General features: G+C 36.6%; 1 protein-coding gene across 1 annotated transcript in view; it reads left to right on the top strand.

Annotated features, from left to right (window-relative positions):
• Window positions 1-17,018, top strand: part of UMAD1 (UBAP1-MVB12-associated (UMA) domain containing 1) — a gene marked incomplete at both ends in the record, with an annotated part of 215,014 nt that overhangs the window by 135,896 nt on the left and 62,100 nt on the right. Inside the window, one exon of the mRNA XM_079711254.1 lies at window positions 4,705-4,778. Coding sequence (XP_079567380.1) covers window positions 4,705-4,778 — 74 coding nt within the window. The remainder of the gene's footprint in view (window positions 1-4,704; window positions 4,779-17,018) is intronic.

The following is a 17,018-nucleotide window of genomic DNA, read 5'->3' as shown; positions in this document are numbered from 1 at the left end:
TGCATTCTCAGATATGAAGTTCTAGATAATTCCTCTCCAATAAAAGAAAGAAAACAGATTTCTGTATTCACAGCTTTTCATACGTAGGCAGGCTCCAATTCTGTCCATACCAGCCCATTCCCAGTCTTGTTGGACTCTAGGGCATTCCAATAATAACACCCTTCTTACCCAGATAAGATCTGGCCAATTTAGTTAAAAAAAAAAAAAAAAACCCAAAAAACAGATGGAGACCAAATTCTCATCTTTATTGCCTATAAAGCTAGTGTTGAAGAATGTGGCTTCCATCAAGGAGCAGATGGGTTTCCTAATCTGAACCCCAGAATTAGATTGAACTCCATCCTGTTACAGGATCTTCTGGGCTGGGGCAGGCTTCCCCAAGTGGGAGGAGGCCCCTGTGGAGGGTCAGAGCAGACAGAGCCCAGTTCTCTCTGGTCCTCCCCACGAGAAGGGGGAGGGGAGAACCATGTGCAGCTGAGTCTTTCCAGATCACCAACCCAGGGATTGGAGAGTGGACGGAGGCTGGGTTGAATGTTTCTAGAGTTTCCTCCACATCGAAGGAGGCCTAAGGAGTGAAGGTGCTCCCTTACTCACCCATCACCCCTCCCCAAAACAAATCTCCTCCGGGGGATCCAAACAGGCATTCAGGTTCCCCCTCCCATCACTGAGGGTTTCTGCTCTTTTCACTTTCCCTTGTACCTGGTGCTCACTCTTCATCACTTTTCTCCTCTCCCTCGACCAAATTCACCCAGTAGAATGGGATCACGATCATACGCTAATGATGTCCCTCTCTCATTTCCTCATGTAACATAATTCAGCTTTTTATCCTATAAAAGGTGGAGTATATATATTCTCTAAAACAGGGATCTGGAAACTACAGCCTGACTCAAATTGTTTTTGTAAACAAAATTTTATTGGAACACAGCCACGTGCATTGGTTTGTATATTATCTATGGCTGCTCCTGGCTACAATGATAGAGTCGAGAAGTTGTATCAGAGACAGTATGGCCCACAGAGCCTAAAATGTTTACTATGTAGCCCCACTAATCTAAAATACAGATGAATTTCACGTCAGTCCTTTAAATTCTAAAAGAGCTTCATTAGTATGCATATACATCCTTTTCTTGTTTACTCACTCTAAATAAACCAAGAAAGTTGCATAGCTGTAGTTTAAGAGGGATTTTGCCTCTTACAAAACTGTTTCCAGCCTTTCAAACTTACGGGAAAGTATCAAGGGGACCGTGTGTGTGCCTCGAAGGACCAGAAGGAAGGACAGAGGCTTGTTCTGATCAGGAGTATTTGGCATTATCAGCGGAAAGGGAAGAGACCAGATAATCCATGGGGCCTATGGAAGAAAAATGGAGTAGAGAGAAGTGTTAGGGGGGCCCGTGGGGTTGGACCAGGTTTCGGAGCCCTGGGCTCTTCTTCGCACTGATCCCCAGTTTAGGGGCTCGATTCTCCCCACCTCAGCCACCATCCGTTGGAACCTTCCACCGGACCACACAGTCCCCCCAGGATATGTCAGGAGACTGCACTCTGCTCCCACTATGGCTGACTTCTACTTGGGAGACTTTAGGCGAGTCCCTGAGTATCTCTGCCGACAGTAAACTGGGGGAGGAGGGAAACAGGGAGGATGTCTTGCTGCGCCGTAGTGAGAATCAATTGTGGTGTTATAAACAAGACATTATGAAATGTAAATACTGTGAACATTTTTATTGTTTCTTTTCATTTTTTATCAAAGTATAGTTGATTTACAATGCGCCTGTCTCTGCTGTACAGCAAAGTAACTCAGTTATACACATATAGACATTCTTTTTTGGTGTTCTTTTCCATTAGAGTTTGTCCCAGGAGATTGGATATAGTTCCCTATGCTATGCAGTAGAATCTTGCTGTTTATCCATTCTACATGTAATAGTTTGCATCTATTTTGTTGTTTTTGTGCTTCCTTTTAAACAGCTGACTTGCAAATGAAGTTTTTGAATCTATACAGCACATAAATTAGAATTAACTGATGTCTGAAAACTAAAGTACCTTATTTCACGTTCATCACATGCATCTTTATTTATTGTTGAAGTATCTAACTTTCATGTGGGTTATAACAAGTTAGAGAAAATAATTGAATTTTTACCATGGTCAAATAATTCTTCAGTGGGAGGAAAAAACCTTCAAAAGTTATATTTCACTGTGACCTGTTCTTTTCTGTTTGTTGTTTGTGTAGTTTTCATTTTGTGCCTTTGTTTATGGAGAATCATCTCGCAGATGGCATTTTTCCTTGTAATCAGTTATTCTGAGTCATCGACAGATATGGCATTCCAGGAAATAGTGATTGTACAGTTGCTTCCAGGCAGATGTGTTGTGTGATGTCAAGAATACTGGCTGATAACCTTTCTGGTTATTCAAGCAGTAGGGAGAAATGGAGAAAGTGTGGTACAGATACACACCTTGGAATCGGAAACTGGCAAAGGAAGCACAGACTTTGTGCTGAATGATTTCAGCCAAATAGTGTTTGTATGGCTAGGAGATGGCCCAATAATCATTTTAAAAGGTGAAAAAAAATCTTTCTTGAGTAAATGACCTTTCATATTGGATGCCACATACTTCCGTATCAACCTCAGGCATGTGAGTTATTAAACACGCCTGACCTCGATATACAGAAACTTGCATTACCTTGGCTGCTCATGCTGTTGTGGTCTCAGTGGTCTCATTGCCTTTATCCAAGCAAACTAAACAACTTGTGCATTGGTTTTGCTATCTGTAAACTGAGGGTTGGTTAGCTTATCGCTAACTTTCAGAGACAAGGGGGATTTCTGAAAATAAGACTCTTCCTGATGTGCAAATAAATGGTCAGTTTAAACAATGAGTTTAAAAAATCAAAATTGTTGTTTGACATCCTGGGTCATGAACGTAAGTTGACATAATTTTTCACTTAACAACTATTAACTCTATTATCCTATAGATGTAATTTAAAAGTTCCTAATGCTTTTGTTTCAGTATGATTCTTTTAAAAAATCATTAACTGTTTTTAAAATCTAACAAGTTATGCTCCACATACAGATCACTAATAACAATACATCATAATGGTATTTAATAAATTTGCCTTTTAAGTTTCACAAATGTGTTTTAGAGGAAAAACATTAACCGTATGCTCAAATAAAGCTTTTATTACATACCATCTAGTATTATCACAGTTTTATAGACTAGAAACTATAAATAGAAGTTCACTAATTTACTCAGCTAGCATTTATGGAACGCCTACTGTGTGCTGGGTTCCACCCAATAGTAATAATGCTGTATTACTTAGCTGAGAACACAACTTGTAGGCTGGAATATGCATGATGTGCTTGGATTTTAAACATTTAGGGGATTTCCTTTATCTTTTAAGTAAATAAACTACCAACTGAATTCTTGCTTTGTGGTTTTAGAATTTAACAGAATTTTATTTAATTCTTTAAAATTTTCACAGGGCCCTTTCTTGACTATAGCCATTGGTAAACTTAACTTTTGTGTTTCACTATGGAAAATTTAAGCCCAGCCCAGACTTTCATACTTTGTTACCTCCAATGAAGACTGTGACCTTCCCTATGTTAACAAATTCCTAACCTTTAGTGTCAGCCAAGTCATTATATATGAATTTTGTAATCTTCCCTGTTGTAGACATTCCTGACCTGGCTTAATTTTATGGGAAGAGCAGTTTACAAATTACTAAATTAACCTCTCAGTATGCTTTTAAGAAGTACGCTGATTGTTTCTTTACCTACCATGTGTTAATCACAGATTATTAGTTAATAAATTATAATAGGACACTAATACATTAAATTATGCCTGTACTTAACTAACTATATTTCTGTCTGTCCTATGTCCTTAGAGGCAGCCTAGTCACCAACTTTGTTTAGTAATATAACCCTCCCAGGCACCACCTGTAGGAATCAAACTATTAACTGAATGCTAATCTATGAATTTGTTCATTGTTCTTTCCTGCTGTAAAAATTGTTTGACATATGGTTAATTACTACATGCAAACATATATATCTACTCTGAGGCAAATCCACAAATAAACACTTATAAAGAGTAAACCTTATTAAAAAACTAATTTGAAGGACAGTTATTCATATTATAAAGACTTTTTTTTTTTTTTTTTTTTTTTTTTTGCGGTATGCAGGCCTCTCACTGTCGTGGCCTCTCCCGTTGCGGAGCACAGGCTCCGGACGCACAGGTTCAGCGGCCATGGCTCACGGGCCCAGCCGCTCTGCGGCATGTGGGATCTTCCCAGACCGGGGCACGAACCCGTGTCCCCAGCATCGGCAGGCAGACTCTCAACCACTGTGCCACCAGGGAAGCCCATATAAAGACTTTTTTTAAAGACTTTTAATGTTTGAAAATAATTTGCTTTATCTTCAAATTATAAGTTTTCCTAGTTTATTTGAAGTATGACTTGATTTACAAAATATAAATTCACTTGATTTTTCCAGAGTAAACCTATATAAAGCAGGATACATTTCTGGTTTAGATTGTATATCTATGGATTTACAGATGATTTCTGTGACCTTTATAAAATTACTGTTCTTAAATATTAACTTGTTTACTTTGTAACAAAGGAAGTAGTAATTGCTTCCACAATGTGAAACACGCAAAAGATATTTCAAATAAATAGTAGACAGTTTGGCACAGTGGTATGGTAAAGTTTTATTTTTTTCTTTTGCTTCATAGGAGATACAGCTCATGAGCAAAGAGTGGCAGCAAGAGGCAAAACTTCAGACATAGAAGGCAATGAGACTTTGGAGGTAAGTGAAACTCAATGAGTCCTTTTGGGGTAAAACCGAATAAGTCAATGTGATTATGTATACCTCTGAGGATAAATAGTAACTTCCACTCTTGCTATGCAAATAGGTGCCTAGGTATCAGGAGAACAGGTGATCTGCTGAAAATCGGGGTATGGCAGGCAGGAGCGACTTCCTAAGTACTAAGCTTTTCCCAGTGCTGGTAATGGAAACTCTCTGTTGGAAAAAGAGCAATAGAACACTGAAGTTAAAACATTTGAATTATTTTTACTTGACAGATTATTTTCTATTACATTTGAATAAATAGGTAATGTAAGAACCTATAGAGAAAGGTTTGAAAATAACATTAGCAGTTCCACCGTCAAAGTACACTCCTTGACATTGTTTGGTAAAAAGACTAAGGCTTTTGTTCTTTTCCACCTGAGAAAATTATTTGCTCTTTGTGGGTACGTGAAAGTGTAGTTCACATACTTTCATATTCTGTGTAGAAACATACTAACCTTATTTAATCACTGAAATAGTCATTTTTAAGACTTTGGGGGAATGTTAACTATTGGAGTGGAAGAGATATCCATGGATTTTGAAACCTTCTATGTGGTGACACACCTCTACTTATATTCTACATGTAGAACGTGAGGGTATTGCATACGACTGGAGTGACATCAGGGAACCTGACCTGTTTGATTCATCACCGTATCCGCAAAGCCTAGCACAGAACAGGAAATCAAAAAAATTTGTTCAGTGAATGAATGAATACAATCATGAGTTATAAATAGAGAGTAATATTCATCTTAAGAAGAGAGATTTTTTGTATTTATATTTTCCACAGTGAGTAAATTATTTTATAATCAAGAGAAAAACATTTAAAGAAGTTACATGGGAAGTAAATTGATGTAGAAGAAGAAAAGAGCCATCTTTCCCATAAAACTGTACATTGTTTTTTTTATTAATGCATGCAACAAATATTTATTAAGCACTGACTGTATTCAATGCACTGTGCAAGGGGCTGAGTATATAGTACTGAGAAAAAAGACGCAAGGACAAAGAAAAATTTCCTGTCTATATGTTGAAGCATCTTGATCTCTTTTATTTATTCAAATATTTATTGAGTTCTGAACATAAGTAGCATCTTTGATAGGAAATAAAGATTGATATATTTGAGCTTTAGGAAAGAACCACCAAGATGGTTTAGAAATCATCCGTGATTACTTGAATTTAACTGCTTACTTATGTATGTGATTCAGGGGAAATGTCTGCGGAACTCAATTATTTTTCAATGTCGATTTATTGATAGGAAGAATTCCAAGATTAATTTTGAAGGAAAGAAACTTTTGAGAATAGATCCTCAGAGATTTGAAATGAGCTCATTATTGTGCTACTTCCTAGTCTCTCCACTATACAATCAATTCTTAACCATTAAGACTGGATTTTTATACTCATGGTATAACAGATAAAAGTGCCTTCTCTCTGAATAGTTGCTGGGGATTGGGAAGACACCAGTTGCTGTCAGAGGGTTAGGTCACAGTACAAGAGGGTAATACTAAAATACTTTTAGAGGCTAGTGTGATTCACCACAGAAAAGCCAACTAATCACTTATCCCCACCTTAAGTGTCCAAAATGGAATTTATTATTCCTTGCTTTAAAAATCGAAAACCACAAACATTGCTTCATGTTTCCTACCCCTGCCCCCCATAATCTACCTTGATGGGTCAAGATGAGTCTTATCTAGTCTCATGGTTTTAAAATCGTTGAAGAGTCTGATGACTCCCAGAGTGTATCTCCACATAGGCCTCTCCCCAGACCTGTAGACTGTATCCAGCTGTCTACCTGCCATTTCACTTACAAGTTTCTAAACAGTTCGGCCTTTACTTGAGCAAAGAAGAACTATTGATTTCTGACCCCACCACCCTGAAGCTTCTCTCTGCTCAAGTTTTCACCATCACTGTTTAATAACACCACCCTTTATATAGTGGTTTAGAATCACACCCCCTGAGGTACCCCTGGTTCCTTTCTTTCCCTCACAGTCTACATGCAGTTCCACCCGTAAGTCCTATCACCTCTCCCTCTATATCCAGACTCTGACCCCTTCTCAACATGGGCACTGCTAGGAATTTCAGCCACTACTTTCGCCCAGACTCTCTGCCTCCATTCTTCCCCCTTAAGTCCGTTCTCTTCACAGCCCGCAGAAATTGAATCAGATCACATCACTCCTTGGCTTCAAACGTGCTGGCTGCCCACTGTAACTGGAATCACTGCTAAGCTCTTTACGGTGGGCTACAAGGAGCTCCATGTGCTCTCAGACTTCATTTCTCTTCATACCCCAAACCCCATCCCCGTCCACCCGCTGCCTTTCTGTCCGTTGATCATGTTAAGCTCTTTCCTAGCTCAGCCTTTTCATTTGCTACCCCTTGTTTACTGGAGCCTCACTTGCCTGCCTCCTTATCATTCAGGTCTTAGTTCAAGTGTCAGTCTTCGTGAGGACCTCAGCTAAAGCATCTCTTCCCCCAGTCACTCTCACGTAACCCTGTTTATTTTCTCCATCAAGGTTATCACTATTTCAGATTATCCACTTGTTTACTGTCTGCCTCTCCTGACTACAGTGAAAATAGACTGTGGGTCTAGAATAATGTCTGGAACATAGAAGGTGCTCAATAAACAGCTGTTAAGTGATAATCTAGATTTCACTGAATGTCATCATCTGTCTTGGCAAATTAAAGGCCTAAAAACGTCATTTGACTCATTCTTCTCAGCCCCCCTTTATCAAATCTATCATCAAGTCCTGTTGATTCTTGATGTTGATGTTCTTCTTGATTCAAACATCTTCCAAATCTGGTTCCTCATACTCCATCCTCATCGGTCCACTTGACTGTTAGTAGACAAGCAGCTTCTTTCCCAAATCCCTTTCTGAAAAAGAACAGCGGGGTTTTTGTTTCGTTTTGTTTTTAGTTCAGGCCCCCAAATGCCTTGAAATCTAAAGAATAAATCTTAAAACCAAAACCCTTTTCAAGTGACACCTTCGTTGTGAACTATTTTCCCTGCTGTCCCAGCCAGAGATAACCCCAGTGTCCTTTTACTACTTGTGTTGTCTTTTATGACTTCACTATACTGTGAGTTCCTGGAAGGTGGAGACTCCACCTTCTTTACCGTTACAGCCTCTGCACAGACACATATGATGTGACATAGGTGCCCAGTCAATGATTTCTAGATGGATACATGAATAATAAGTGGTCTTCTGCAAATGCTGTCTTATGAGTCAATCTCTTCATTTAGTTCTGTTTTCCATCTTACATTATCAACACACAGTTATTTTTTTCTCACTGTAAAAAAAAAATGTTTTTCTTATATTTCTCAGGAGTTACCCATAAAAAAAAATCTGTTAATTTAGATTATTTTTGACACTCAATACATTAGCAAGGCAAAGTATAATGATTTCAGTTGATTTTTTGAAAGACATACATCTGATTAAAACATTGTAACTATTGTACCTAATAGGAAAGTCTCATTATTTTCATTTTTAATGGCTATACAACAAATGTTAAAATATTATTTATAACAAAAACATATTTGGTCAGTTAGTGTGGGTTCCATAGAGCTTCAAAATAACACTCTTAATTACCAAAACATAAGTTGTTTTTCTAAAGACCCTTTGGAGAAGGTAGATTTTAGTATCCCCAAAAAGTTTTTTTGGTGAATTCAGATAAACATGTAGATTGCCTACTATTTTCGAGGAATTGTTGGACATGGGGCGGAGAGGATATGAAGATATGTAAGACTCCGTGATTCTAACTTATAGAACCTGACATTCTCAATCTATTCATGAAAATTAGAAAACTCCACACGTCATTATAATATAAAGTGGAATAAATAAGTTTCTTAAATTCCATAACTACAAAGATAACTGAGACTTTAGTGGAGGAAGAAATATCATTAGGGAGAATCAAGCAAGGCTTCATGTATTAGGTAAGCTTTGAACCATGAAAAAAATTTTTTTACTATTTATACAATTAATTTTATATGATTAATATAAATTCCTGTGAAATGAAATCCCTCATTAAAAACATTTTAGACATACAGAAGCAAATCATGGTATGAAACTACTTTCCCCACATGTATCTCAATGACAGGTAATAAAATATTTTTTTAAATGAATGGAACTTGGCCTGTGCTATACTGTAGTTTTAATGGCAGTTAAAATATTTTGTCGTAGATAGCTAGTGGGAAGCAGCCTCATAGCACAGGGAGATCAGCTCGGTGCTTTGTGACCACCTAGAGGGGTGGAATAGGGAGGGTGGGAGGGAGATATGGGGATATATGTATATGTATAGCTGATTCACTTTGTTATAAAGCAGAAACTAACACACCATTGTAAAGCAATTATACTCCAATAAACATGTTAAAAATGTATATATATATTTTGTTAAGTAGTTTATGATGTTTTCCCTTACACTTTATAGCCCAAGTATACTTCAAAACTGTGTTGCCTCTCCAAGTACAGCTGTCTCACAGACATCATGGAAATTCTAACATCTAGATGAAATATAATTTGAAAAAAAGGAGATCTGGTTTGGGCATCAAATAAGTTACATTTTACAAAGTTGGAGTATAACTTATGTTAATACACAAAAGACTCTATGAAAAGCAGCATATTTTTTTGTATAAGTAATTAGTGGGACTTTTTACTTCAAGAAACTGAAAATAATATAGCATTCATTCCAGGAAATCATAATTTCTTAAGTACATTTTTCTCTTCTTTAATCCCCCTCTCTAAATATTTCAGGGTTTCTATTAATGATGACTTTAATTATTTACTACTGTTTGTGCCTTAGCTTTCCCTGTATATGATTCTAAAGTATCATTACCTAAAATAGGGTAACTTAAGGAAACATTGAACTATTTAGTCATCAAATGTGGTTTCTCCCAGGTTGTGCTTTCGTCTTATGTTTTAATTGCCATTGGTAACTCAACAGAATTCACCATGTTTTTGGTGTGTAGTGTATAAAGCTCCTGTAAACCGTGTTTGGGCTTATTAAAGTCATTAGACTCTAGTACTTGGGGAAAAAGTGATAATTTGGAACTAATTATCCAATTGTAAGTTTATCTTCCTCCTTCTGTTCCTTCTTTTTTTCTTGTTGCCTTTCTGGGTAAATTTTGGTAGTGAGTTGTAATGACATTACAACTACTTATTGCTCTCTGCTACTGTAGGAGCCTGGTTATTTACAGCTCAGGGGAATAAACCTACAGATTAATGGGGGGCCTGGTTTTGAATTTTTGTCATTATGATTCATCTCTTCAGGGAATTAACATTACAAGTAAGTAAGTAGTCATTCTTTTCTAATCTTCAGTCGTGGAAAGTGTTTTATATTGTGAAAACTGGAGCCATATTAGCTACTAATTTACTAGTGGACCTATTGCTTTTTGGTCTGTAGGTGTACTTTGAGAGCTATGAATATGGAAATATCAGTTTTTTAATATAATTATATCCAATTTTGGTGACTATTAATTTTAACCAGTTTTAGCAGATACTTCTAGATTGTTTGTTGAACTATAATTTCTTTTATTTGTACTACAAAAAGTATTTTTAAATTTGCATTTTTGTTAGCCTCTTTATTTAATTGAAATATATTTGACATACAATATTATATTAGCTTCATGTGTACAACATAGTGATTCAACATTTGTATGCATTGCAAAATGATCACCACAGTAAGTCTAGTTAACCATCTGTCACTATACAAAGTTAATACAGTATTATTGACTGTATTCCCCATGCTGTACATTACATTCTCATGACTTATAACTGGAAGTTTGTATTTGTATAACTGAAATTTGCATTTATTTTTGGTCTCAAAGATAGAGGAATATGTTTATTTATTTAGTTCACTAGCTTAAAGATAACAAAATACAAAAACAAGCCAATAAAAAACTCCCCACAAAACCACAATTCCATTTGTATATTTGTTTTGAATGACAGCTAATTCACATATGCATATGGAGACGTATAAAATAATAACTAACAGATGGTATAGCTGCAAAGTAGGATTTATAAAGATTATTATCAGCTGGTGGTATTGAGATACTGTGGTTATACTGACAGAAGACACAAAAATTACTTATAATAATAAACTGTGACACTAATAATCTCCCAACTTCTGTTAACCAAAGTAGCTTATTGCATGTTTAATATAAATTTTTTAATGAAGATCTAAAATAATCTTACAGCCAATTTGTACTAGGAAATTTAATAGCAGTTGCAAAAACAGTAAGGTAGTAGCAGCAGCAACAAAGTGTTTGCTAAGATTGTTAAGTGCATAATATTAGAATCCCTGGAAAGTACAGTAAAGATATGGGGGACTTTGTTTATTCATGTCATTTGAAGCACACATCTCAATCTAGTACACAGTATTTGTAATTTCTTATTTGCATATTTGTAAATTGTTGAGTTACATGTGAAATTCATAGTTGAGTAATTTAGGGAACAAAAATTGATTTTTTGAAAAAGATATAGAATGAATACATATGAATGAAATGTTCACTTTTCTTTTAATGTGTTTTTGAACTCCCTTTATGTCTTTTAACAAAGCTATAGGAGCCTTCAGACTCGGTAGGGATGAATTTCCTTGTTCTTTTCTTTTATGTAGTCATTAAAATGAATGAGAATATCCTTGAACTTTGTAAATTCCATATGATGTAGACTTTGGTTACCACTCCTTAAAAGGGGGTATAAGATTATCCTATTAAAGACCTACTTGTGTGTAGAAAAGAATTGAGGTTGAGTGGTAGAGGAAAAAAGAGACTCGAGTGATTTTCAAGAATAGTTTCAAGAATAGCAAACATTCATCCACTGGCTGTCAGGCTTTCGGTTTTAAGAATTTTTTAGTATAATTATGGTATATAAGTTTATAAATTTAAAGTATGGGTGATCTTGGGTGGCCTCAGCCTGCGGCAGCTTGAAGCAGGATTTCAGTTTCCAGCCAGAGATTGAGGTCGGGCAGCGGCAGTGAGAGCGCTGAATATTAGCCACCAGACCACCAGGGACTAGTGGCCAGTGACAAGGCCCTGGCCCGTCAGCTGTGTAGAAGCGACTTTCCACATAGAGACGGAAAGTAGTGAAGCAAGTAAAGTGTTTATTAGGAGGAAAAAGAGTACAGTCCGTGTGGATAGACACACGGGTGGGCTCAGAGAGAGAGCCGCGCCCTCGTGGTAGTTTGAATCACATTTATGGGACATTTCTTCCGTGTTTCCTTTGACCAGTCATCTTGTTTTGCCTGGTTCTGAGTCCATATTTGTTATATCTCAGGGTCCTTCCCTTGTGTGCGTGCACATCTCTTAGCCAAGAAGGAGTCTAGTGAAGAGGACTATGGTTAGTTGACATCACTTACTATGGGGTGGTGCCCCCTCCCTTTTTGACCTCCAAGGGGCCTTTCTGCACATGTGTAGTCGGGGAGGTCTCCTTGACTTCGAGAATGAGGAATATTTGGTCTTTTATCTGGACAGGGCCCAGCCTCCTCCATCATCCTGCTTGTATGGAGTTTCTGCTATTATGGAGTTTCTGTCCACAGGGGAGAAACTGTTCAGCCTGGGGCCCATCTGTCTCCTGCCTCATGGGGGGTATAAAGATGATTATGAAACTGTTAATTCTCACAAGATATTCATAGTCCAAATACAGGTATAATGGGAATTGCTACTGAAGGCAATTTAAATTGGTACAACCATTTTTGGTAAGCATTTTTGAAAGTATCAAGAACCATAAAGACGTTAATATACTTTGACAGTAATTCCACTTTTAGGATTCTATTCTGAGAAAATAATCTTTTAAATCCACAAGAAGTTGTATGTGCAGACAGATGGCAATCCACTTAATGGAATATTTTTTAGTTTTCATAAGTGAAATTTATGATTAGTTTTCAATAAAATATGAAGACTCTTGGTTTCATAATTTCAGTTAGAAGATTTGAGGTACAAAATTATATTTACAATATGATTATTGCTATATAAAAACTGTGCAGAAAAGTATGATGTAATACATAAAAACATTAAGAGTAGTTGCCTTTGGAATGATAAATAGGTTAAATCATACTGTCCAGTGTTCGGATTTTCCTATTTGTCTATAATGAGTATATCTTATATTTTAAATGATAGTAAGTCTGATGGTGAGGATATTGCTTATTAACAGAAGAACTATTTTGGATGGCAGTAAAAATGATGGAACAGTCTACTGAGGATGATCTTTAGGAGATATGTAGGTACTTTCCTGCCTCGGTTTATTTAAGTTTAAGATCTCTTAATTAGTTGATCACAGAGCATTACATCTGATCATGGTTTGTCAAAACATCTGTCCTCTCACATAGGGGACTTTCCAGCAGGGAGAAGAGTGAGGTGACTTGGAGTTTATTCTTCACATATCATTGGAAATCATGTGGCCCAGACTGTTCTCATTGATCTACCTGTCAGTGTCATTGTATCAGTTATAAAGTCATATTCCCCCTTCCCCCAAAAGGTTGTGGGTTACTGGTTTGAACATGTATTTGTCTACAAATCTTGCTTTTTCCTCTATATCTATGATTCTGAGACTCTTAGTTTGAAGATATTAATTTCTCCCTTTATAACAGTTAGTTTATGAGAATATAATTTTATCCAAGATGAGTGCAAGGATTTTTGGTTTTTGTTTCTCCTAATATAGAACCATTTCAAATTTGTGATTTACTGGGAAATGAAGCACAGTTGGATTATTGCACTGTTTATATCATTTAAATGGTAAATTTAATTCTTTGATGTGTTTATCCTGCTATGCAAGATACCTTTTGGGCAAAAGATTTTGTAGAGTGCATCTCTCCAATCTTTATTTTCACTTGAATTACTGGACCATATAATATAGTAGAAAGTACATTTTTGCTGGATTCCTCTGCTCACCAAGTGTTTGATCTAGGACAAGTTGCTAAGCTTCTCTTCAACTTCAATTCTTAGTCAGTGAAGTAGGGGGATTAGACGCAGTGTCTGAGATCTTTTCCTCCCCAGAAGTCCTGGCTGTTTACCTCTTTGGAAAGTGAATTGGAATTTTGCCACCAAACGCCAACCTTTATACTGCTGCTTTGATTGGGGGGTGGAGGGCGGGGGAGGGGGAGAATCTGATGCATAATGAAGATTTTAGGTATTGATTAATCAGGCTTTCATGCTTGTTAGGAAGGAATTGTGCAAAAGTTCTTGCAGGTAACTTGTCAGACTGCAAAAACCACTTTCAAGGTCCTTGCTCTTGCTTACAAAGTCTGTTTGGGAAAATGATAAATTTGGCCACTGGTAAAGAACAATTGAAATACTTTATTATTTCTTTAAATCTATAAACTTTTTACTTTTATATTTGACAATCAGATTACTGTGGGTTGTTGATAGCTCAAAACATTGGCAAGATGAATTAACTTGAGGCATGCTTATCAGTATTTGTAAAGATCTTTTCCATAACTTCAAATTTGTATATTTTTGTTACCACTGTGTCTTTGTCCTAGTTTCAGTTTTGCTGGAAAAAATTAGAATTGAGAAGTCATAATTCTGGTATTTTCTCGTTTCCATTGGGGTTAACTAGCACACTGAAACATAATGTTTATTCATCCTAGCCAGAAAAGGCCAAACTATGTGAGGTGTATGAGAGCTGCCCCTGTTTCCATCCAAAATGCACATATGGTGTGGGTAAGCCAGCAATGTGAATTTTATGCAGTGTTTCTGCTCATGTACACAGTCTGTTACTCAGCACCAATTATTCCTTGCCAGAAACTTGCTAACCTGCTGCTTCTGTAGCTCTGCTTGATGAAGCTAGGTAGCTTAAAGTGACCACAATGATATTTATTTAACTTTAGCAATCTTAGTTCGTTAGTTATGTGACTTTAATCACCTGCCTCATCTGTTGATTCATTGCAGTTGATTGCAATTAGAATCAAAGAATGGGAACCTGTAATTGCATTGCATGGAGCTACATTAGATCCAATATGTGTTTATTGTATGTGTTTAGAAGGAGGAAATAAATGTGGAAATGCTAGCTTTTTGCTTAGCAAATTTAGTTTTCTATCTCCAATTCAGAAATTATTTAAAAAACCATAGAGAATGTTCTGTTTATCTGTTGGTAGTAATTTTGTTGTCATTTTTCCAGTTTTCACTTTTGTAGTTTTAAAAACCACAGAATCAGCAGGGTGAGAGGTCCATGTTGGGAGAACAACTGTTCCCTATTTCCCACAGCCATCTTTTTTCTAATCCCGTTTTTTAATTAGTATCAAATGGTCCTTATTTTTCCTCCTTTGGTTCATGTTACAGTCGTAACTTCCTGTGACTCTATAGAGAGTTTAAGTTAAAGCACAACGTTATTTATGTTGTCTTCACACACAACTAGAGACTCTTTTGAAGGATAAATTTCATCTGACTCCTTATGCAGTGGAAAAACTGGCATGCAGGTATGTACTTGGCCTAATTGGCATTTTCTGAATATTCCACTTTGTACCTTACTGAGGATTCCTGTGAATATACTTATGAGAGTGCATCAATATGAATACATAGAAAAAAATTACACCTTAGTTAAGCTCAGCTAAATTTACATAGATTTTACATTTCTTTCCAGACCTAACAGGCCCCATTTCTTACTATACGTCAGGTTTTTTTTTCAGTGAACTCCTGTGTTCATCCTATGCTGTTCATAATTGATATTAATTTCTACCTGTTCAGGACTGTTTAATGTCCATTTTTGGAATGTCATATTCTTAGGTACATGCCTTTCACTCATTGCCTTTTACCTTAGTTAAGAAATCATTATGGGTGTGAATTCATATATTTTTTCCAACATTAGTTATATAATAGAAAGTGTGTGTAGTAGAACCTCCTAATGTAAAAGCAAAAAGCCATAATTTTTTAAAGTAATGCAGCCTACCTTTTCTCTGCCTTTTAATGCCGATTTCTCCTTGGAGAAGGAGGAAAGATTGGCACATAAGTGCTACACCTAAGAGCACAGTGCCAGTGGACTGAAGTACCATTTACATAATAAAAAGCCCCTGAAAACTTTCTCAGAACTTCTGAACTGAAAAGAGTCAGGAAACTGTTGCATAATCCTACTTCTTAAGTTGGTTTCGGTTGGAGAATAATTTAAAGAAAATGCTGTCTCTTTGTTCATGTAGATATTCCGGGATTTATTACTAGATCAAGCCGGCCCATTGGAGAGCCGTATATTCCTATCTCATTGCCTCAGTCCTGCACAGATTGCGTTCCCTGAACTGTTTTTCAGCTTGATTGAATAACTCTGTGAGAAACTGTTGTGTGGAACACACTGTGACATTTACTATAGAGGAATTGCTGAGACATTGTCTGCTCTGTTATATAGTTTCCCCTGTGTGAAGTCCAACTTAGGTCTTCTGATTTCTTATTGCTTTTATGCTAACAGAAAATATTTTGTTTCTCCTGAGGTGGTAATATTCTCTTTTTCTCATGGCCATTGTGAATTTTGTACCTAGTCATTTTTTTCCATTTTCCTTTGGCAAGAGGATGCTCAGACCTAAATTTACAGCTCAGTTTTAGTAACTGTTTAGGACCCTATAGGATATATGTCTGCTTACTTTATTTTCCTCTTATTTCATACTCCTATTTTATATTTTCCCCGGTTATGATTTTTAAATTTATTGTGAATCTTCTTGTTGGCTGTTTCAGATTCATTGTGAAGAAGAAAGAGTTAAAATATGCATTTATATGTATATTTGTATAATACTTATATAGAACAAGTCTGTATTTAAAGTGTTTTTTTAATAGGTTATAAGATATATACACAACTCCCAATTTTGTCTCTCACTCCTCTTTTAAAAAATTATGTGTGACAAGATCATGAGGTTTTTTTTACTGTGAGAATGTGTGTGACATTGGACACCTTTACTTACTCTCTCTCTGATGCCTCAGGCTCACACGCTGATTTCCAGTTTAACGTGATTTCTTCAGGGTCCTTGTTGACTGGAGGCCCCAGGTAAAAGGAGCCTCCTTTCCAGATTGTCAGCCCTGCCTAGCTGCTTTCAGGCAGAGTGTACCTCAGGCATAGGCAGCTCTCACCCTTGCCACATCAACCACTTCGTGGTCTCCTGCTACACACTGTTTTTTCATGCTCTAGACATACATTTTAAGATGGTTTCCCAGTTGACTTTTAGATATCAGTATGGACGACCTAGGAAAAGTGAGTACTTAATTTAGAGAGACATTGTCTTGGGAGTCATGGTTCCTCACAGGAG

The sequence above is a fragment of the Hyperoodon ampullatus genome (assembly GCF_949752795.1).
Source record: "Hyperoodon ampullatus genome assembly, chromosome: 9".
NCBI classification, from domain to species: Eukaryota; Metazoa; Chordata; class Mammalia; order Artiodactyla; family Ziphiidae; genus Hyperoodon; species Hyperoodon ampullatus.
Note: the sequence above shows the minus strand (reverse complement) of the source record. Positions and strands in the feature narration are given on the sequence as shown.